This window comes from Lissotriton helveticus, chromosome 10 (assembly GCF_964261635.1).
Source record: "Lissotriton helveticus chromosome 10, aLisHel1.1, whole genome shotgun sequence".
Lineage (NCBI taxonomy): Eukaryota > Metazoa > Chordata > Amphibia > Caudata > Salamandridae > Lissotriton > Lissotriton helveticus.
The window spans coordinates 1,130,861,411-1,130,883,823 of record NC_136071.1 but is presented as its reverse complement, the minus strand read 5'-3'; the positions used below and the strand labels follow the sequence as shown (position 1 = coordinate 1,130,883,823).

At 42.9% G+C, this 22,413-nt stretch overlaps 1 protein-coding gene across 1 annotated transcript in view; it reads left to right on the top strand.

Annotated features, from left to right (window-relative positions):
• Positions 1–17,891, top strand: part of GPD1L (glycerol-3-phosphate dehydrogenase 1 like) — a 179,564-nt gene extending 161,673 nt beyond the window's left edge. The window contains exons 6-8 of the mRNA XM_078663935.1: positions 2,721–2,954; positions 6,463–6,569; positions 14,449–17,891. Coding sequence (XP_078520061.1) covers positions 2,721–2,954; positions 6,463–6,569; positions 14,449–14,545 — 438 coding nt within the window. The 3' untranslated portion in view covers positions 14,546–17,891. The remainder of the gene's footprint in view (positions 1–2,720; positions 2,955–6,462; positions 6,570–14,448) is intronic.
• Positions 17,892–22,413: the final 4,522 nt, after the last annotated feature.

The window sequence follows — 22,413 nt, the reverse complement described above, 5'->3', positions numbered from 1 at the left end:
CTGGGCATCATTTTTGTAATGGGAGTCCTCCACCCCACTTGATATCCCTCGGTATTAACTCATATTTATGTGTTCCAAATGTATGGTGTAGCACAGCCCTAGCTCCAATAAGCTGGGTGGTTCTTTACAGAGAAGTGTTTTATTGCAGAAGGGACACCTCGATTGTGAGGTGCAGCACCGCCAGGATGGTGGTGGTTGAGGCAGATTATAGAATCTAGGATATGATAGACAAGGTGGGGGAGGGCAAATAGGGTCCAATACACAAAGCACCTAGGGGTACATTAAGCATTACTTCTGCAATACCACTCCACATACTCTTAAATGCCTTTGTGAATGGGCCCCAAAGTTAGGAAAATAGATGTCACATTAAGTTGTTTGCATATGACGCGCACACGAAGGAAAACGCAATTTACCATAGTGCCACATTTTGGGCATGGGGTCTAGCTGGAATTGAAACCCAGTTCTCAATGTATTAGGTAGGCAAGCTTTCCCCTTAAAAATATTTTGGGGGCATTCCTTCACCCCATGTGTTGATGCCCCACAGGCGTTCAAGGGGCCGGTCTTTTTCACCCTGTAACTCTAGTCCTAAGCAATCCATGTGAGGTAGCTTCCTCTTTTCCATTCAGTTCCAAAGAGAATATAAACATGCTTTGGTAAGGGCAGGGTCTGGTTTATAAACGAAAGTCCTCTTCAGCCACGGATGGGTGCAGTCACTCACTAGTCATCACATCACACGCACTTGGTCACTCATCCTTGCACTCATGCATCCACTCATCTACCCACTTACTCATTCTTGCGTTCATCCATTTACTCAACCACAATGAAACAACATGTACAGGATCAGTTAAGAGAATAAAATTAGAAAAAAAGAACATGCTGTCATCTAAACATGGTGTAGTGGTGTAGCTCACTGGTTAGAGGCGGTAGACCCGGAAGCAGAGGTTGGCCCGGGACCAGGGTTCGATTCCCGACGCGGCAGGGTCTTGGACCAGGGTCAGCGGACCTGATAATTCTCGCCTCGGTGCCTACTCTAACCATGGGTCCCACTCAGCAACTCTGGGCAATAGCTTGCTTAATCCCCACTAACGGCCCCATCAGCGCCGGGGATGCTTGTCTTCACCTTGGAGATGCCCAGGAGGGACCATCTCACAGGGAAAGCCAGGATGGGTTCCCCAGCGGTATACAGCGCCGGGACGCCCCTTTGCTGGGGCAGCTGTGCGCTTTACAAGTTTACGACATTTAACATATGATTGCAATTACAAATATACTTAATCATGATAGGGAGTGGCTGTCTTCCTGTGGTACGGACTATAGTTTTCATTGCTTTAAAGTTCCAGCTTGACCGCTAAATTTGTTGGCCATCTTGGTATGGTAAAATAGTAATACACTGTGGACAAAACCATTCCATTATGGTCGCGTGGTTGGGGAGCAGTTGCCACCTGAGATTAGGCACACTGTATGAAATGCGCCGCAAGCAGGCAACCTGTTTGCGTTGTCTGGGGAGCAGTAGTATGTTCTGAAAAATGAAAATAAAAAGTTGAAGGTAAGAAATGAAGTGGGTTACTATTGTCACCATAGGAATCCAGAAAGGAAGTGATTTGGTCTGTAAATGTACCAGAGCATTGCACTGTAGTAATTACAAAAACACCCTGCTGGATTGTAGTACAATCAAACCATAAACCGAGATCATTGATTGTTCTTGATGTAGGTGACGGTGTCATTATTTTATGTTTTTGCTTCTGATACTGTGAAGTATGTGACTACTGGAGAGTGTTCCTGTGATTGGACATTGGCCTTATGCAATTGATTTGTCACTGAACAATTAATGTGGATGAGATGTCTGATTGTCGTATGAATATTATAATTGGACATGTGTGATTTTGCTAAGTTAATGAAACGATGTGCTTTTGTTTTGGTATGTTATGTGCTTCATTGCATTGTCACGTAAAGCAGGTAATTAACATTGATGTGCAGGAGCTCACTGTAGAGAGTTTTGGTCCCTTTTAGTTTGGTCTGATCAATGATTCTTTCTTGAGGTCGGTGTATGCGCTTCAATGAAATGACAATAACTTTAAATGTATGTAGAGCAGGAATAGGTGATATATCTATTGCATTTAAGGTACTAGCACATGCATGCAGTACTGAAAATTAATATTAACCTGAGAGATGCTTAACTAATGAGTTACGGTCACCTGCAAGCCATTTATTATATATATATATATATATATATATATATATGCTCAACAGACGCCATCCATCACGCTCCATTACCACTCGGGCAAACAACGTCGGAACGAAACCACAAATGCGTGCAATATTTTCAGTGCTTTATTCCGTGCATAAAGTTCAGCCAGCAAAATGCCATATATATATAGTTTTTTTTTTGGTTGTTTTTTTACGAATTGGGATTTGCAGCTAGTGATCTTGTTAAACTCTTCTGTATAAACTCTGTGTATTTGGTGGACCACCAGGGTACTACCTTGAGGTTCGTCCCTGCTGCTGATGGCCTTCCTGCTCGCCTTCAGGGCCTGACGCAGCACATCTAGGTCCTGGTAACACTAAAATCCATCTCGCTTTAGCAGCAGTGGAGACCCCTCTTTTGAGCTGCACCCCTTTATATTAACTCTCCCGTTCACTATTATCACTGTCCTACCTAAGATGATGTGTTGTGCTGTGTACTTCTACATGCTCAGAGTTTTGTGTTTGCGACTCGTCCTCAGAACATCGTGGCGGTGGCCGCCGGGTTCTGCGACGGCCTGAGCTGCGGAGACAACACCAAGGCAGCGGTGATCCGCCTCGGCCTCATGGAGATGATCGCTTTCGCCAAGATCTTCTGCAAGGGCACAGTGTCTACCGCAACCTTCCTGGAGAGCTGCGGCGTGGCCGACCTCGTCACCACCTGCTACGGCGGTCGCAACCGCAAGGTGTCGGAAGCATTTGTGAAAACTGGAAAGGTATTTAAATTTTAAAAATGCACTTGTTTTTGTGCCACCGAATACAAACTGCACTGGAGCTTAAATTCTTTCTCACATTTTATGGAATATCTCTGTAAATATTTTTCAACATTTTTTAACCTTTGTTTAGAATCAAAGGTGCAACCTGTTCAGTGTTGTCGCAGTATACCTCAAAACCCAAGCAGATTTAATCAAACAGAGGAACATTCTAGAATACGTATTGCCAACATTCTTGTTAGTGGCTTAAGGCTGGGTAAAGAGAAACCTTTTCTTTTCTCTTTAGTGGTTCTGCCCCTTTAAGATTAATCCCTTTTTTTTAAATCATTCTAGTACTTTACTTACATTTATACATTCCTTGAAAGATGTGCCATTCTGCACACGCAATACCTTTCTATGAAAACCTCCATTTGTGGTCTCAGTTTTGCGGTTTATGCTGTATGTATTAATGTGTTTGAGACAGAGCCTCAAAGTTTTTTTCATGAAGACTGCCAGAGCCACTAGGGTGTGCAGACCTGCAGCACAATCCTCAATACATCTTTATGGATTTTAAAAAGATATGGATTAAAGTACACAAAAATCAGATCTTGCAGGAGAAGTGAACAATTTACCATTTGTTGACTGCATTCAGTAAAATAAGTGAAAGTAAAATTCACAAGGGAATATTCCTGCTAAAAAGTTTTTGGGAGGAGAAGTGATGGATAACGGCAGTGGATTGTTAGGATACGCTTTCCACACTTCAGAGTTGAGAAGTTACAGACATTATGTTCATTTCTGTTGGAAGAATAATAATTCCACCCTCCCCTAATTTGTCTTCCTTTTGTTTGGAATGGTGTGTGCATCACAGAATGGGTGCTTTCAATAGTGTGTGCAGTCCCTGTACAGTTCAAGACCAGCCGGCTTTTGGTCTGCATCGACACATTTCTTGATGTGTGGTTTTAGTATTACTACAGAAGGGCGGGGATATCTGGGCTGGGAGGGGGTCAGAAGGGAGAGAAGGCTGGACTGTCCTTTCTCCCACCCTGGCATTTTCCTGGTAGGCTGCATGCTAAAGTCCGCTTTTAGAGTTTGATGGCGGCAGTATTGTCCCATTGTAGCTGTGGTCTCCAACGGCGTGAAGCTGATTTGAACTTTTTTTTAGATTCCAGTCCAGCTGTGCAGGGTTTGTGTCAAGCTCTAGTGTGGATGTTTATATTTAGGGGGAATAGTGAACATTCAGGAGGCCGCACCTGTGTCACAGGAAAATATGCAGTGTTCCTGCTGGAGGGATGAGGACAGATGAAGTGTGTGATAATGTGAACTAGAATGCCATTGAGGATTGCGAGAAGGGTTAAAGAGGGGACTTCCCTGCTTTCTTGTGACTTTATATGAGGGCTAATGACTATCTCCTTTGTGGGCTAGCAATTGTAATTTAACACGTTAAGTTCTTTGGGTAGTTCTACTGAAGGGCATTCCATGACCAGTTCATAATAGACTGTAACAAAATTATTTTGAGATTTCATAATCCGAAGTCGGGGATTTCCCTCTGCAATTTATTACACCTTTATGTAGGATTGTAGTAAAGAGTACAGTATACAAACTGTATCACGAACCTGTTAGTGCAGATCATGAAGCTGCTTTCAGCCCCCTACCTTCTGAGTTTCTCCTAGTGTTGCAACGTGCCCACAAATTCTCCTGAAACATTGTATTCCGTATTATATTTTCAAGGACTTTAATCAAGGTGTACAGAACAGCCCAAGGAAAACTATCCTACTGCCTGTTGCCTTAACAGAGTATTAAACATTGTAGTTTAAAGGCTGTATTTGCAAATGTTTGAATATTTTTAGGCAATTCTGTTTTAGGGGTTAATCTACAAAAACTGATAAAACCCCACAGAAAGGCAAACGGCGCTCATCAGTGCGAATATATAAAAAACTGAAAATACCTGCACAACCATATACTAAAATGCCATTCAAAGAAAGCAAAGTGAGGGAGGAGGAGTCATTTATATTTATTCCTGAAGGAGCCAACACAATGGAACATTGTTCTACATGGTAGCAGCAAAGATTATTTATCTTGAGATTTTTTGATTACGGATGTAACTAAAATATTGTTGTTTTCCTCCTTTTCTTTCTTAGTTTTGTTGCTTCTATTAAAGGTACAATGTTTAGAAGCAGGTTTTAGGTCTGATCTAATTATTTTTTACATCGCACAGAATCTGAATATTATCATCATATTTGATCTTTTGGTAGTATTTCATTTTCACTGATTTGTGAAATGGCTGACTCTTAAGAATCTTGGCCAATAGGTAGTATCACATTTTCCCAGAAATACAGAATGGCTAAAAACATTTGATACACTAGGCCCCTCTCCTAACGAGTCAATATTGATAGCAGATCAGCTGCCAAATACCTCCGGCTTTAAACATTCAATGAAAGATCTAGTGACAGGACCCTGTGAGAAGGGTGTTGCCACCATTCACATGGAATAGTGGCAAACACATAGCACAACACTTCCACGTGTTCTGAAACCTAATAGTTGCAAGATGTCCCTTTGTTTTGAGGGATATATTTGGCTAATCCTGGCTTGTTATCCAACCTGATGGTCTTTTAATCCCATAGTTACAATGTTAATAGCAAACGTTCCTCGGGTCAGGATTGACTTAAAGTGAGACATTTGCCATGGGGATACATGATAGCTATAAATGTCCATGCAACAGCAGCATCACCATATTGTAGCCAGGCAAAGAGTGCAGAAAAACAGTGGCAATCCTGTTTAATGCATCCTGTTTAACCCCTTCCGTGCACGCAAAATTTCCACACTGTGCGGGAGTTTTTATTAGTGGGCGGGATTCGGACGGCCGGGGGCCAACCTCCGCACACACCCACGGTGATGCGTGGCGGCTCCAGGCCGCCACGAGCATACTAGGGTTTAATGTGCCTTAGAATGCAGGGCTACCAATTAATTGAGTGTAATTAAACATTTGAATAGTTTCACAAGGTACTTTGTTGTTAACAGGGTGGACCACCCTTACAATGTCATATTATTAATTAAGGAGTAGGTGAATAACCCCGAACCTGTGTCCAAGAATGTGTTTATTAAAACATTTGAATATAGCACCCTTACTGTTTTTTTAATCTATTATTAGGCCTGTAAAGCAGTCAGTCCTTACAGGGAGTGTGAGAGCTAATGAGTTGTGAGAGAAAGTAATGAGGTGTGAGTGAGTTCAGTAGACACATTCTGTGCTTAAAATTTATCATAATTCCATTGGACACAATGTCAATGGGAAGACACTAAATACCCTGCATTATTTCTCCTTTACATTAGATATGTGATTTCTAAGAATCATTGCAACAAAAACAATGTTTTGTAACACTGGAAAAACAAAGTTTTATCTATTTTGGGGGCTAGACAGCTGAATAAACACTGATGAGCATTGATTGTAAGAGTTTTTAAAACACTGAGAAAACACCACTGAAATTTACGAAAACACTGAAAACCTGACCGTCTAATTTGCATTTTTTTTGCCAAGAGCATTGAAGAACTGGAGCAGGAGATGCTCAATGGTCAAAAGCTGCAAGGGCCACAGACGTCAGCAGAAGTTTACCGCATCCTTCAACAGAAGGGCCTAGTGGAGAAGTAAGTGCAGTGCCTTTTAGTACAGTGATATCAGTTGCAAAATGTCTCCTTAGCTCGTGTTGGTGCACATTTGCAGAATCTTTAATATAAATTTGTCTTGAGCAAATCTTCCAGCTCTTACAAAGCTTGTCTGCACCTTCACACCCATCAAAACTGGTGCAAGTACCATGGGCAAAAATACCCTTTAACTTCTGCTTCGATGGCTACACGTGTCTTTACCTTCCCGGACAGCCCTGTGTATCATTGAGTGGTATTTGTGTGACTTTGAAAGATTAGGCTTTGGTCCAATTGTTTTCTAGAAGTTCCTAGGTGTAAAATCTTGTCCTCGTACATTGTAGACCAACTAATGCAAGAACGACTAGGAGTATCTTGGTAATCAAAACATAACCAAAAGATAAATGCCCCCCAAAAGAACAGAGTGGAGAGCATGCATCAATAATGACTAGAATAAGAATACATATAATTTACTCCCCAACTGATAAACTAAGATTTAGTCGTTTGGGGAGGAGGGAGAATGTCCATACTAAACTTATGTCTCTTCAGACCCACAAACATTACCATAACAATCTCAAAGTTAGCAACGCATGTAGACTTGCCACTCCCTGTCAGCCATCCAGCACATACTCCTCTTCGCATGGGAGTAGAAATAAATTGCAACATCGGAGTCCTGAAACAAAGGCACCTGAGTTTCACTGCCACTGCCTTAACACTGTCCAAAAAGTGCCAGACAGCTTTATTTACTCTTAAGAACTGATGAATATGCGTTCAGACTTGTAGGGATACCACATCATCACTTCCAGGATCAATTGCACAAAGTTGCTTACTCCGTTTTAATTCTTCTCTCGGTCTCTCTTCTCAGATCTGGAAAACTGAGACTTAAGCTCCCCACATTCATGATTTTTTTTTTTTATGAACCATATTCATAATGACCATTTACGACTCCCCGTCCCATACTAAGTCTACAATATTCGTCCCTTGCCTTGTGGAGGTGCCATATGGCCCGAGTCGGAACCAGCATATCCTCCATAGTGTTGTAGAGTCTGTCTGTCAAGAAAGCAGTTCAGAATGCAAACATTTCTTGATCAATTCAGCTATGTTATCACCATCCTTTGGAGCAGGGAGACACAACATCTGTAGATGGCGATAAGCCTGGCTCTCCAAGCAATCCACTTTCACCTTAATTTTGGAAAGGAATGTACTGCACATTCTTTGAACTCTGCACACTCTTCACACTCCTACCTGGCAGAAATCCCAGTTTCAATTTCCCCACTTTCTGGAGGGTTGCATAATACCCATTCCAAACTCTCCAGTTTTCTTTGTTTTGAGATTTTGCTTCCACTCTTATGTTGTGTGGTTGCCGTGAAGCTCCTTTATTGATGTTGTAAATAAGCATTCTGCTTGAGACACTCGTCAACTCTATCTTTGTTGTAGCAGGAAAGCCTATGACACCCAGCAGAGCCTTTCCAAGTGGAAGACATGTTCTTTCCTTCCTCCCTTTATTTTTTGCCTCCTTCGGTAGCATGGTGTGATAGTGGTGATCTTTCATAGCAGGCACAATGTTTGTGTTGGTCTGTTTGATTCTCAACTTCATTATCAGCATCTGGGTCTGTGAGCTGTATGTGAGAGGTTACTGCCTTCATTTTTCAGAGAAGCATTAGGGCACTCGAAAGGACCGCTGTCTCTGTGCTTGGTCAATGTACTCCATGTACGTTCTTCCTCAGTGCATGCTGTTGCAGTGCTTTCAGCCACCTCGCATCACCTCATTGCGTCAGCGTATTACGCTGCTATTACAGGGCTGATCACAAACCCGATTCTGCTTTCCCCAATTCTACGTGGATTTTTTTGTTGGCCATTGGGGCCTGAAGGCATCTCATGTGCAGTTGGGTGGATATCAAGTCCCTGCTGGACAACGGAGAAACGGCAGCCCTCATCCTCCTAGACCTGTCAGCCGCCTTCGACACGGTCTGCCACCACACACTACAAACATGCCTCCACAACGCCAGGATCCAAGAGAAGGCCCTGGAGTGGACCACCTTCTTCCTCTCCGGCACAACACAGAGCGTCCGCCTTCCCCCCCTTCCGCTCCGAAGCCACCAAGATCATCTGCGGCATACCCCAGGGCTCATCCCTCAGCCCAACTCTGTTTAACATCTACATGGCACCGCTCGCCCACTTCGCCCGTCAGCACGACCTCAACATCATCTCATACGCCGATGACACCCAGCTGATCCTCTCCCTCACCAAGGACCGCCAAAACCAACCTTCATGAAAGAATGAAGGCCATCCCTGATGAGGTACAGCCGACTGAAGCTGAACTCTGACAAGGCGGAGGTCCTCCTCCTCGGATCCACCCTTTCGGCCTGGGACGACACCTGGTGGTCGATCGCACTGGGAACCACCGCAACACCCACCGACGCAACATAGGGGTCATCCTCGACTCCACCCTCTCCATGACTAAACAGGTCAACGCAGTCTCCTCCTCCTGCTTCAACACCCTCCGCATGCTCCGCAGAATTTATAAGTGGATCCCCACTGAAACGAGAAGAACGGTCACCCAGGCCCTCGTCAGCAGCAGGTTGGACTACGGAAACGACCTCTACCCAGGAGCTTTGGCCAAACTCCTGAGACGGCTGCAACATATCCAGAACGCATCTGCACGCCTGATCCTCAACATCCCTTTCCGCAGCCACATCACACCCCACCTGAGAGACCTGCACTCGCTCCCGGTCAACAAGAGGATAACCTTCAATCTCCTCACCCACGCACACAAGGCACTCCACAACACCGGACCAACGTACCTCAGCAGACGACTCCGCTTCTACACCCCCACCCGCCAGCTACGCTCCGCCGACATCGCCCTCGCCACAGTCCCCTGCTTCTGAAGAGCGACCTCCAGCGGCAGATCGTTCTCCCACCTCGCCGCCAAGACCTGGAACACCCTCCCCATCCACCTATGGCAGACCCAAGACCTGCTGACCTTCAGAAAACTCCTCAAGACCTGGCTTTTCGAGCAGTAGCAGCATTCCCCACCCCAGCGCCTTGAGACCCTCATGAGTGAGTAGTGCGCTTTACAAAAGATATGATTGATTGATAGCGAGCGTTCCACGGTTCCAGTATGTTAATACATTTTAAACTTTCTCCTATTAAAGTCCCTCCTTCTATGGTTCTCAAAGCAGCCCAGAACTAGTATGTGTTTCTCATTCTGCTTTCGACTCATCATGGCAGAAGTTTGGGTGCCTTGAAAATGAAGTATGCTTTGAGGCACAGTTCAGGATTAAAGTATTTACTTTGCTTTGCTAAGATCGAAATCAGAAATTGAAATTGTAAAGCCTGCTCTGGTGATTGTTATCCTTACTCCTTCATTTGCTCCCCCTGCTGTCTGCAAAATTGTTTATCCTCAGGGTGATGTGTGGGACGGTAAACAGCCGTCACCCCGTATCTGTAACCACGTATGCTGTTACAACGAGGTCGTAACAACGCTTACCATTACCATGCAAGTTGTTACAACGACTTGCGGAGGTGGGAGAAGTTGTTGGACTGAAGATCAAACACCTTCCCTACAGTTCGCACTGACTGGAGTTGGAATAGTAAATGTTACTATTCCAACATCCAGCGCCCCTCCTCCGCAAGTCATTGTTATGATTTGCGTGGTAATGGAATGCTTTGTTACAATGCAGCCGTTACAACAACAGCGTTGTAAAAACATGCGGCGTAATGGTATACGGGGAAGCGCCGCATATTCGTGTGGGATAGAGTATGTTTGTGCAGCATTTTGGAAACCTATAAAGCAGACCTCCTCTTGCCCTCCCGCCCCCCAAATATATCCCACGCTTCGGTGCAATAGAAAGTTTTAATAAACAGGTGATTTTAACTATCACTCATAAAAAAGACACAAAACCGGAATTCCGATTTAAAAAGGAATTGGGGTATTCTAGCCATAGAAAACCAGCACAATGTGAGTGTCCTAACACGGGCCAAAAATTTATTTGGAAGTCTCTGGGTCCAAGGGGGAAAAATCATGTGATTTGTTAAAGTTAAGAGAAGGTCATACCGATGCGTCGACAGATTGAACTAAGTTAGGCTCCTTTAACACGAAAAACACTTTAACAAGAGGAACACGCAACCTGTGCCAGATTTTTATTTGGGTCAGAAATAATGTCCTTTAAATAGAACGTTTACATGTATTATCATACAGGGAAATCGAAAAGGGGAAATCACAGCCTTCCCTTGTACCGGGGCACAGTCCCACTTCCCAAAGATTTGAATTCTTCATTGAGTTCTTACAGGTTCTTATTCTTTCTCCAGTATCTCTGCTAATTTGTCTGGTCCACAATGATTCAGTCTCCTATGGGACGTCCACCAGCAACAAATTATGAATCAAATGACTTGCATCTTATTCTAAAATCAGGTCAAATCGAGCAGCATCATATATGTAAGGTTTGTCTCTCTTCCCATGCTCAAGATCATAACGGGCGAAAGGCCCCTCTACACCACTTTCAAGTCTCCTAAATCAATACTGTTTGGTACCGATTACACCTGTAAGTCAGTACCAAGAGACTACGTGCTTTCCGATGTATTCTGTGTAAATAGTTCCTAGTACAGTAGTGAGGTGAATTTAACAAGGAAGTAATTTTAACCCTTTGGCCGCAGCCCTAATTACGCCGCGGTGTGGGGAGTGATCGCGGCGCCACCATGCTCGTGACTGAACCACGTTGTGATGAGTCATGGGCTGGCTGTGCTCATGACGATGTGGTTCCGTCACGGCCCCGCCCGCTCATTCATGCGCCCGCACAGGCCGGGAATTAATGCCGCGTGGGCGGAGCGGCAGCCGCATGACAGAACCACGCCGTCATGAGCATGTGGCTCATGACGGCGTGGTTCCGTCATAAGCAGGCAAGGGGTTAAATGGCCCAAAATGTTGACAAAACTGCAGACTTTTTTGTTTAGTTTACTACTATAGTTTGAAGACCTTGTTTTTCTAATTTGTGTTGGAAAACAAAACCATTTCGTTCATTTTTTAGACTTGAGGCGTATTTCCTTTCGCTGTTAAATTTACTTTTTAGCCTCCTTTTTTATTTCTTTTCTTTTGATTTGGATACTCTTTTGCATTGTCCTCATGTTACCATGACAAGGATTTTGCAGTTGAAGAAACCAGTCTCTACATTTGGCTGTTTAACCAATGCTTATACCCATACCTTGTTCTGAAAAATATTGTGACTTTTGAAGGTGTGTTAATTTATTTTGACTACTGGTAATTCGTCTTTGTTATTCTATTGGTTTTTGGTTGCGTCGTGAAACTGGTTCCAACAATATACAACTCGGTCTTTGGAGCTGCCCCTTGAAGGGGTCCTATCATCATGATACTTGCTCATGTGAGACTGTTCATTGAATTTTATGTTACCTGTATTTTTATAGTGCATTATCCCCCCGCAAGGGTATCCCGGTGCTGTAGCAGGAGTGTGAGGTTGGCTCGGCAGGGCTTACTCAAAGAGCCAGGCCTTCAGCTTCTTGCATAATTCAAGCAAGGAGGAGGAGGCTCTGATGTGTTGTGGGGTTGAATAGAACTCTATTCAAATGGGCTGGTGAGATGCAAAAGTTCTTTGAGAAGCTTTCCACTAAGTCAACTCATCGAGCTAGCTTCATTTCAAAGGGACGGATCCTACCTAGAACTGCTCCCTTTAGATCACCCAGATCACCCAGATCAATTGGATCTTTAACTGTGACTGGCAGTGGCTGGTGTGCAGCAGAATGGAAGGTTCCTTAGTCACCTGAATCTGTGGTGGTCCCACTGAACACTGCTACGCTGCGGACTAAGCAGTATTGGAAGGAGCCCTGTTTCTAAAGATAGGCTTGTAGTGCTTTGAAAATGGAAGCTTGCTCTTGGACATAAATCTAGTTTGCAGGAGATGATGATCAAGTTAACGAGAATATTCTGCAGATCATTGGTGGTCACCGTGATAGTGGCTGAGGGAGTCAAGGGAAGATCGTGCCAATGCGATTCCTTTGATTGGTTTTACTGTCCGGGGCAAGTCCTCTGCAAATTTGCTGCTACCTCAGAATATCTCTATCTTTGAGGAAACATATTAATAGGGAGAATTTCCTGTGAGACACTGTGAGAGAACATATAAAGATCTACTATGGTGGAGTTGTGCCATACAAAGTTCCTTTGGCACGAAGATGATTTGAGTGGAGTGGTGTGGCTCACTGGTTAGAGGCGGCAGACCCGGAAGCAGAAGACGGCCCGGGACCAGGGTTCTATTCCCGACGCGGCAGGGTCGAGGACCAGGGTCAGCGGACTTGATAATTCTCGCCTCTGTGCCTACTCTAACCAGGGATCACACTCGGCAACTCTGGGCATTAGCTTGCCTCATCTCCACAACGGCCCCCCACATAGGCCGGGGATGCCTGGTTTCACCTTGGAGATACCCAGTAGGGGCCATCTCACAGGGAAAGCCAGGACGGGTTCCCCAGCGGTCTACAGCGCAGAGATACTCCTCCGGGAGTCGATTCTAGCGCTTTAGAAACCCACAATTAATTAATTAATTGTGAATGACGAAGAGCCTCCCTAGACTAATGTGACCCACTGTTAAATAGTTGACTGTCCAGTCAGAATAACTAATGGCATTACTGAGGAATTTCAGTTTTGGGAGTTTTTATGGCAACTAGTTTCCTTACTTGACCTTTGTGAAATTCTTGTGTATTGACTACTCCGTAGTGGCTAATTGATGGAATAGATTGATTGGGAGTCTCCCGAGTGTCGCATTTACCCAAATTAAATTGGAAGTGTATATTTACCGATCGTGTCTCCATATCTACTTAACAATATGTTGGTATTTGATTATTGTGTAATCAATATAAGTATAGGTCGATGTGAAAAACTTGATATGTTGGTGCAAATCTCTGAAAGGGGTCAAGTGGAAAATAATGACTTGTTGATATGGAGACATGAACATCTATTCTAGTCCTTTCATTCTAGTCACTGGGGTAGTGTCTTTAAATTCCAGTTAAACCCCGTGAACTCTCAGGAAGAAACTTGTGCACCTTTAGCATAATAACTGGCCATTGTAGGAATTTTTTGATGTGAGGATGCTTTACATTTTGAGACTGTAGCATGTAATTAAACATTGCATCGTGACCAGTATTAACCCCTTCGCTGCAGGGGTTAATCCTCCGCTGTGCTGGGGGTAGGGGGGCGCGCACAGCGCCCCCATGCTCATGACGAGCTGAGCTCGTCATGAGGCACGGCGCTCCTGTGATCATGACGAGCTCAGCTCGTCACAGGTGTATTACCTCCCGTGCAACCCTCAGCACAGCAGGGGAATTATCCCCGCATGCGAGCGTTCCACGGCTCATGGCGAGCTGAGCTCGTCATGAGCACAGGAGCGCCGTGGCTCATGACTAGCTCAGCTCGTCATGAGCCTCGAAGAGGTTAACTTGTCAGATGTGTTAAGTACCAAGGGCTACAGTCTGAATATAAAGAGATGAACAGCAGCAGCAGCGCGGTAGCAATTTACACCCTTAACGACCAATGAATTGCAAATGCTCATTCAACAACATGACTTACATCCTTAAGCGTGGTAACAAATAAAGAACTACTTTGCAGGAGTGAGTAAGTGGTCCCTTATCTTTACTTACCCTGTTTACCACATCTTTCCAATTTCCACTTTGCCCTTTTGAGCGGGTATTGCTAATTTTAATGTGCCCAGTAGCAGATACTGTCCGCATCCTTGTGCACTGTAGAAGAGATTCCCAGTCCCCATCAGGAGCTATTGCCAATCCTTGATCTCAGGGGATCATGTTGGGGATTTCACCATACATCAGTTGACCAATCTTTATCTGATCCAGGAATCAACTTGTTGTTTATTTCTTTTACTTCTAGGTTCCCGCTCTTCACAGCGGTCTACCAGATCTGCTACGAAGGAAAACCTGTAAAGGAAGTCATCTCCTGCCTGCAGAGCCACCCGGAGCACATCTGAACACTCTGGCCAATACCTATGGAAAGTCGTCTGCCACTCCGAAGGACACGCAGGCGGTGGTATTCGAGGTTTTCAGCAGATGAGTCAATCCAGGCATAGCAACAAGACGACTGTATGGAATCTATGGGCCTACTAGGGCAGTTCTGGCATTTAACAGATATCCCGCTATTAACCTACTTGAAAACATACACTCCTGTAAGAAGTATGTACCTGAGCGAATCTATCCATCACCACTCCCTATATGTAAGAAGATTTGCCTTGCATGCGTACTAATATTCTTCCCTTTTTTGATCCTCAACCCTAAAATAATGCACAAAGTCCATTTTCTAGGCATCCCTTTTACATTTTCTAACCTTTCATTACAAACATTTTATTGGGTTTTGAATATGATAGATAATTTATCCAGCATTAATCTGATACCATTGTCACATCACACTGGGTCAAGTCAACATTGAATGGGTGGTGTATATTTTAATACTTTGCTCATTTTACGGAGTTCTCTAATCTTCTACATTTTTCAGAATGTTGAGATGTTGAAGGAGACTTCTCAGTCATCTTCAAACATTTTGATTTTCACGTGCCTCATTCAGCACATTATTTCCCTTCCTAAAAGAGCGTTATTATTGTATGGGTCGAGGACATTGTGCTTTATCTGAATGTTTCTCTTTTCGTGATGACCTTATCCTACCTCGTCCTACATGGATTCAATTTTTACACATCCCAGGGGCTGTGCCAGTTAAACCCATGCAGGAAGAAGTGCGCTGAGGTCACTCGGCTGCGGCATTGGGGTTGATACCTTCTTTCATAAAGTTTTATAAACTTTTCGAGCTGCAAAGATAATTACAAAACAAAAACATGAGTGAAAACAACACTCTTAGGGGATTTCCAGCTGGTCTAGAGTTGCACACAACAATGTTTTAAAATGGAATTTATTTTTTTGTCATTTAGTTTTTTGGGTGTTGGGGTTGAGTTCTGCATTATATTTTTTTCAATAAAATGGTGCCATTGTGTGGATATGTCAACAAGTAAGCAATGAGTGCAATTTAACGAGCTGTGTAGTTTATATTTCATAGGTTGTCTTAAAGCTTTTGCTAAATCATGTAACAAAGATAACAGAACTGTTTTTACAAATAACACATCGGTGAGTGTTGGCTACCGCACAATAGATCACTGGCATTAAACTGATTTTGGGACTTAGGTCCGCGTTATGAGTAAGTCATGAAGCAGCCATTCAGCTATTTACAAGTATCTGCACTCCAATAAGTAATGACAGCAAACTTCAGGTTTCTCCCATTCTGTGTCTGCTTGTTGTGCCACAGAAACTGCCAGTTTTTAAAGTGTTTTGAAATGAGTAAAAAGAAAGGAGTAGGAAGAGTAGCAGAACCTGGTCAACGTCCTGCATTTCCACCTCATTTTAAAGAAGGTCAAAATAAACATAAGCACGCACAAATATTTTGCTCCTCCTAAAATTATTTTTCTATGTGGATTCTAGAATTCTACTTTAACCAACATGCTTCAGATAGTTTGATTGCAGTGTTCATATTAATGTATGCATTTTGTAACTAGTTCAGATGCTTATACTGCCTCTGTATGTACAAAATTATAATGTCTCCATCTAAGTTTTGTGAAGGACGACCGCAGAGCTTGTCAGCTTCTCAAAACTTTACCTGTGCTTAACCTTTCTGGGGTTGTGAGGCAGATTCTTTTTTAGAAGATTTTGCTTCAAAAAACCTATTATGGGAGAATGTTTGTTCCAAAAGGCAGGTTTTTGGGATAGTTGTCTTTCGTTGAAGGTATTTGTTGCCAGATTATTCACCAGTAAATGTGTCGCTGTATTACATACACCATAATTTTAGACGAAATCTTGAAATTCGTTATACGGCCAGCCATCATTTTATTTCTGACATGTCTCGTGATGGGTTTATGGGCTGGACCATCCTGAAAGAGGTGATTTGAAATATTTGATGCCAACTGGCTTTAATATGATTTAAGATCACAGTTTAGCTCGGTCTATTGCAAGTATATTTAAACTTCTTATATTGACTAACAACCTTTTGCGACATGGAACATCGCGTGCTTTACTCTCTGTCTTGGGTATTGTAATACTGCTATTTGTTTATTTTTACCTTTTTTCCACATTCCCTCAAGTTGTTTGGTTTCGCAGTTTTCTTCACCTTATTCCTGCTCACTTATGAAGATGTGCCTTATAGGACAGCAGTGTCAGCAAAAGATAGTGGGAATATAAAATGTGCCCTACACAAACATCTCCTATAGGTGAAGTGACAGCTCTAATTTTTTATAGTATTGTAGCTTTTTCTCTTTAAAAGAAATTACTGTGGGGAAAGAATTTAAGTACACTAAAACAATTGGTTACACCTGAGTAGGGAAATCTGTCCGATGTGGATGTGGCGTTCTGAGTTAAGGTGCATTGGGGTGATCTTTGTATACTGCAGATAAGCCAGAATTCCAGGTAAAATGGAGTTCATGGAAAATTTAGCACAAGCCTTTTTTAAATGTGACTCAATGAAAGATGGTATTCATGGTATGTACTGTAGTCGTGGTGGTGCATCCATTACACACACACTGCCTATGGCAGTCCTATGCGTTTATATCCTTGTACGTCTGGAGCAACCAGTGTAGATTCACAGCCATTATTATTTTAACCCAGTTTATTTGGGGCAACCTGCACCTCTCTGGCATCCAATGTCTTGCTGCTTTTTTTAAATACAATGTAATGTAAGTGTGACATGATTACTGATCTTAAAAATGAATCCACTTTAAGATAAGACTCCTTGTGTTATAGATGTACGGGACATTCGGCGGGATTGCTAATTGTACCATACCATTTGTACCATTTAATACATTTATGCGGTCAGGAAGTCTAGTGTTGTCTGGGCCCCTTTTTTCCTTCATTGCTCAATAGGGATAGGAATATGGGCCGTGGATATCTACACAATCCATACTTCTTGTGTACACCTGAAATATAGATTGAAGAGATGGAAAGGGATGCACTGAAAGTCTGCCTGACCTTTGCATTATTACTAGTAACAGACAATTTCTTCATCTATTGAGAAAACAGTGAGAGGTTTAGCAAATTGGCAACTGATCTTACTGTAAATGAGTATATTTCCAAGATGGCTGCATTAGTCTTATGTTTGTGACTTTGTGTATATTTCGTCTTTTAACTCGTATGTGGGATAATAACCGAGCGTTCCCTTTAGTTGCTGCTTGTATGCACCGCCTGTGAAATGCAACCCATTCCATGCTGCTTAACTTTTTGTACTTGATTGAAGATCACAATGCAATGCACATTTGAAAGATAACATAATAAACTTTTTTGCATTCATACTTGCTGTTTTTTGTTGATTTGTGATGTTCATCAACAAGTTGCATACATTCATAAATGCTACAGAAGGTCCAATTTTGGTTTTAAATGCGTATGAAGCACCATTTGTGGGAAGGGCCACTTCTCACAAGTTTAGAATTGTTGTAATTGGTTAATCACACAATTAATGGATACTGTGGTCTTGGTAGGCTATATCTTGGATATCAGAAACGATGACTCCCTTCCCCTGACTCAATCTGTCATTCACATATTCGGTGTCGCCATGCCGAAGGTCAGGTTCTTGCTTGGAAGCAGCATCCCAGCGACAGGGAAGTAGAGTCAACAGGCATGCTTCCTTTGTGAGCATCGTACCAGGTGCAGTTCAAATGAGCCACCAGACAACGGCTAAAGCAGAGCTTTCACGTGCACAGAATGCAAGCATGGGGACAGGACAAAGGAATGTTAATATTTTGTGTATATTAGAAGGATTGCACCAACCCTAACAATACCCAAAGGGCCGACTTGCATCTTAAGTCCTGACTTATTCGATGACAAAGGCTCATGGGTCCCCCAAGATAAGACTAAGAGACTGGCTGTAAGTAGATCGACGACCGCCTTATTAGGGTTTGCTCAACGTTTGGAGGCTAAGCCAGTTGAGGCAATTATGAAAATATGTAGATCAAAGTGTGTGGCTATCGCCGCGTACGGTTCCTCTGTTTGGGGTTTTAAATAGCAGCCAGGGGTCCAGATAGCCGAAAATAGATTTCTCCTTAGCCTTTTGTCTGTCCCTCAATCAACACCCACCTATGCAATTCATCAGGATTTAGGGCAGGGCTACGTATCCGATATTATGAGTTTAGTTGATTCTGCAAGATATCATCAATCTGGACAAAGCCAATGAAATTAAGTGGCTGACATATGTTAAACATATGTTGTTTTAAAATAGGACGGACAGAATTATTTGAATCCCCTGATAGGATTTGTAAGGAGGACTTGAAGTGGGTCAAAATAAATGTTTTGAATATTTCGATGTTGGAGCGGGAAGAGCGGGAGCTACAGAAACCATTAGCTAGGTCTCACTGTTTGACTAAAACCACCTTGTCTATTGAACCTTACCTGATAACTGTGACTAAACCTTTTCACCGCTGGCTCCTGACAAGATTCCGTTTCAACTTGATCCACTTGGTGTTGGGTGATTTCCAGGGGTGGTGTAAGCCAGATGAGGTTGAACCTTGCCATTGCGAGAATTTTTCTGTACAGAATACCCTACATTTCATGATGTTCTGTGATTATTACAATGTCATTAGGAGGAGGTTCATAATGCCATTACTGAGGGGTAAAGGTTTTGTACTAGTAAGACCGGCCTTACTCTATCTCCAAATGCTGAGTAACCCCTGGGATACTTTTAATGTTGCTTGTTTTCTTGTTGCTGCTGTCAGTTTGACGAAACAAAGATGTCCTGGTCTAGACTGTGTATGAATTGCAACGGTAATGTTTTGTAACTGGGTACTCGCCTTTTTAAAATTATTGTAGTTATTGTATTTTGAGGTGACCAAATGGTTTTTAAAGGATGTGTTGCTGTCTTTTTGTATTTTTATGATTTTTACAAAAATCGAATAAAGTGGATTGATTGAGTCCTCACTAAAACATAAACCTAATAATTTGTGCTGCAGTAAGGGGAAAAACCCCAAAAATAAAGTGTTTTTTGTATACTGTGTATCCATGAAATAAATAATTTAATGTGTGATGATCCAGTGTGCTTTTGAGATGTAACATGAGCTGAGTGAGAATTACTCGTCTGGTTTGAGCCAAAGCCCTCCAAGTTATTTTAAAGCATTTATAACAATAGGTCTTGAAGACGTGAACCTTTCTACTCCTAGTCTTCATGTCAAACATGCATAGTAAGGCAAGAGACCTAGTACTGGAATTGTAATTTATTTTATTATCTGGTTCCCATGTGTGCAAGTATTTACTGTAATGTCCACCTAGTTGCTGTAAACTAATTGAGAATTGTTTAGCCCTGTGAAAGCACTGAATACCAGTGCGGACTGCTGCTACATAATAAAACATAGTAATCAGTGACACATTGACCCCCACCACAGGAGTGTTCAATAATTTGTGACCCAGATAGTGCCTGCCTGTCTTAACCTCTTCAGCACTCATGACGAGGTCAGCTCGTCATGAGCTACGGCGCTCCGGTGCTCATGACAAGCTGAGCTTGTCATGACCGCGCCCGTTACTTGGAACGCTCGCACGCTGGGCTGATTCCCCTGCTGTGCTGAACGTTCCATTGGAACGGAGCTGACCTCGTCATGAGCATGGGGGCGCTGTACGCGCCCCCTAGCACAGCGGGGGAATCCCGCCAGCGGCAAAGGGGTTAATGCAAGTTCCTTTTTTCCAGCAGGCCGCGTACTTTGTAACACAATTCCAGTTTTAGCATCTGGCCACAGTCCGCTTCAGCTGTCTGTTGCCTAGCACTGATGTCCTCCTCATACAGTCATGGCATATATTGGATGGTTACAGTGTGCCAGTCACTTTAATATTGGGCTTTCTCATCACACAAAGCTTTCTGCAATTTCATACGCATGGAGTATTGGAGCCATCCTTTCCCTACTGTGTGCATAAGAAGCATGCACTCTTAATGCAAATCAGACGCGATGGCATCTGTAATGTTTGTTGCATTGGAGCAAACCTTAGACATTGTTCTGTTTTCGCTGGAAAAGTTTTTCCCAATGAATCATTTCCTGGTATAATCACTCGTGGATGGATCAGTCTCTGCAAGTCTAGGGTTGGAGAGTGACTCTTCCACACAGCTGCATGGAGATAAGGGACCATGGAGGTTGAGCACCTTTACTTGTGCTGGTCCTTCTATTATTATGTTGTGCTCATCTTCTCAAGGTGGGATTGGCGCTGTTAAATTCACTCCGTTGACCTTCCACTGATTTTGCTTCTGGTTTTGATGTTGTCTTAATCCTTGGGATCCAGATACCTCTGCAGTTCTAGCTTTACATTATTATTTTTGAATTTACATTAGGGTATTAGAAATGACGAGATGGCTATTGATAACAATATCTGGCTAATCCCCTAGATAAATCCCACTATGAAAAACATATTTCCATTCACATTCAGCAATTATAAATGTCTTTCTTTCTGGTCTTTAGAAATGTGTAGTGGAAGTTTTCATAGATAAATACATTAGGACAGCTCCAGAAGGCACTGCACGTCAGTGATTTTTGAGACTAAAGGCGATGCTATGACTGCCCTGCTGTATCCGACATACGCTTCCCTGCTCTCATTCATCAGCATATGGGCAGCGCATCAGACTGCATTTAAAGGTTGTGTGTATTTCCATTTTTAGATCTTCTAGACAATTCTATAGTTAAATGTTCTTAGTTCTCAACCCATGCAGCGGGAAAACGTAATGAGGCATTGGTGGCGAAGGCTTGGTCTCCGGGATCTCCGGCAAATCGCCATTGTGTTGGTCAGAGTGCGGAGTGCCTAGGCAGGGGTTTTTACATGCGATACTGGAATTCTGAAGTCGTGTGAGAGCACCCACTGGCAGCGACCATTGTCACTACTCCGAATAGATAGGTGGCTACTCTCTGCTCTTGTTTGCCTTACTAGGTAATTGAGAAACAATAAAGATACGCTATTCCTGCTTGCCTGCCTGAATTTGAAGCCCTGCAAGCTGGAATCCTATGGGAAATGCTCTGAACACCTGAATATGAAAAGAGTTATGGTACAACACTGTGGTGTGTGTATCGAATGAATCTAAAGTATTTGAAGCGAGGATACATTCATGATATAATATTTCTTAAATATAATACTCTGTGAAGTTTATGGAGAGACTTATTTAAGATTGACAGAATTCGATGCAGCAATAATATATAAGACTCTGATTTAAATTAACTGACATTTCAGGAAAGTTCAAGAGCAAAAAAAAGTAGAAAAACTTACCAGTGAAATAACTACTTTGGTACCCTCAGTCTTTAAAAAGAAACCCAAAAGGGAATATTTTTTTCAAAACGATTCTTAACTCTCCAAATATTTCACATTAATTATTTCAGTAGTAAATACTTGGAAGAATTCACATCACGTTGCCTGCCCTCTTCTTTCACAAGCTTTAGTAGGTAATCTAGATAGTTTCTTTCCCAAAAAATAGAGATCATTGGAGAGCAGCCATCCTCCTCAACCTAACCAGTAGGACTCCGTATGATTACCCACAGCTATCAGAGTTCAAACTCCTTTCTTCTATTGACTGTGATAACCTTAAATCAATCAATCAATACATTTATAGAGCGCACTACTCACCCGCGAGGGTCTCAAGGCGCTGAAGGGAGAGGCGGGGGGGCAAGGGGGGAGAACGCTACTGTTCGAATAGCCAGGTCTTGAGGTGTTTCCTGAAGGTGAGATGGTCCTGGGTCAACCTTATAGCAAACACTTCCATTCTAGAGCCCTCAATGCCCCACTCCTCCCGCTCAAATCACTAATGGAAAAATATGAAAGACGCCTCTGATCCTTATGTTTTTAAACATTGTTAATG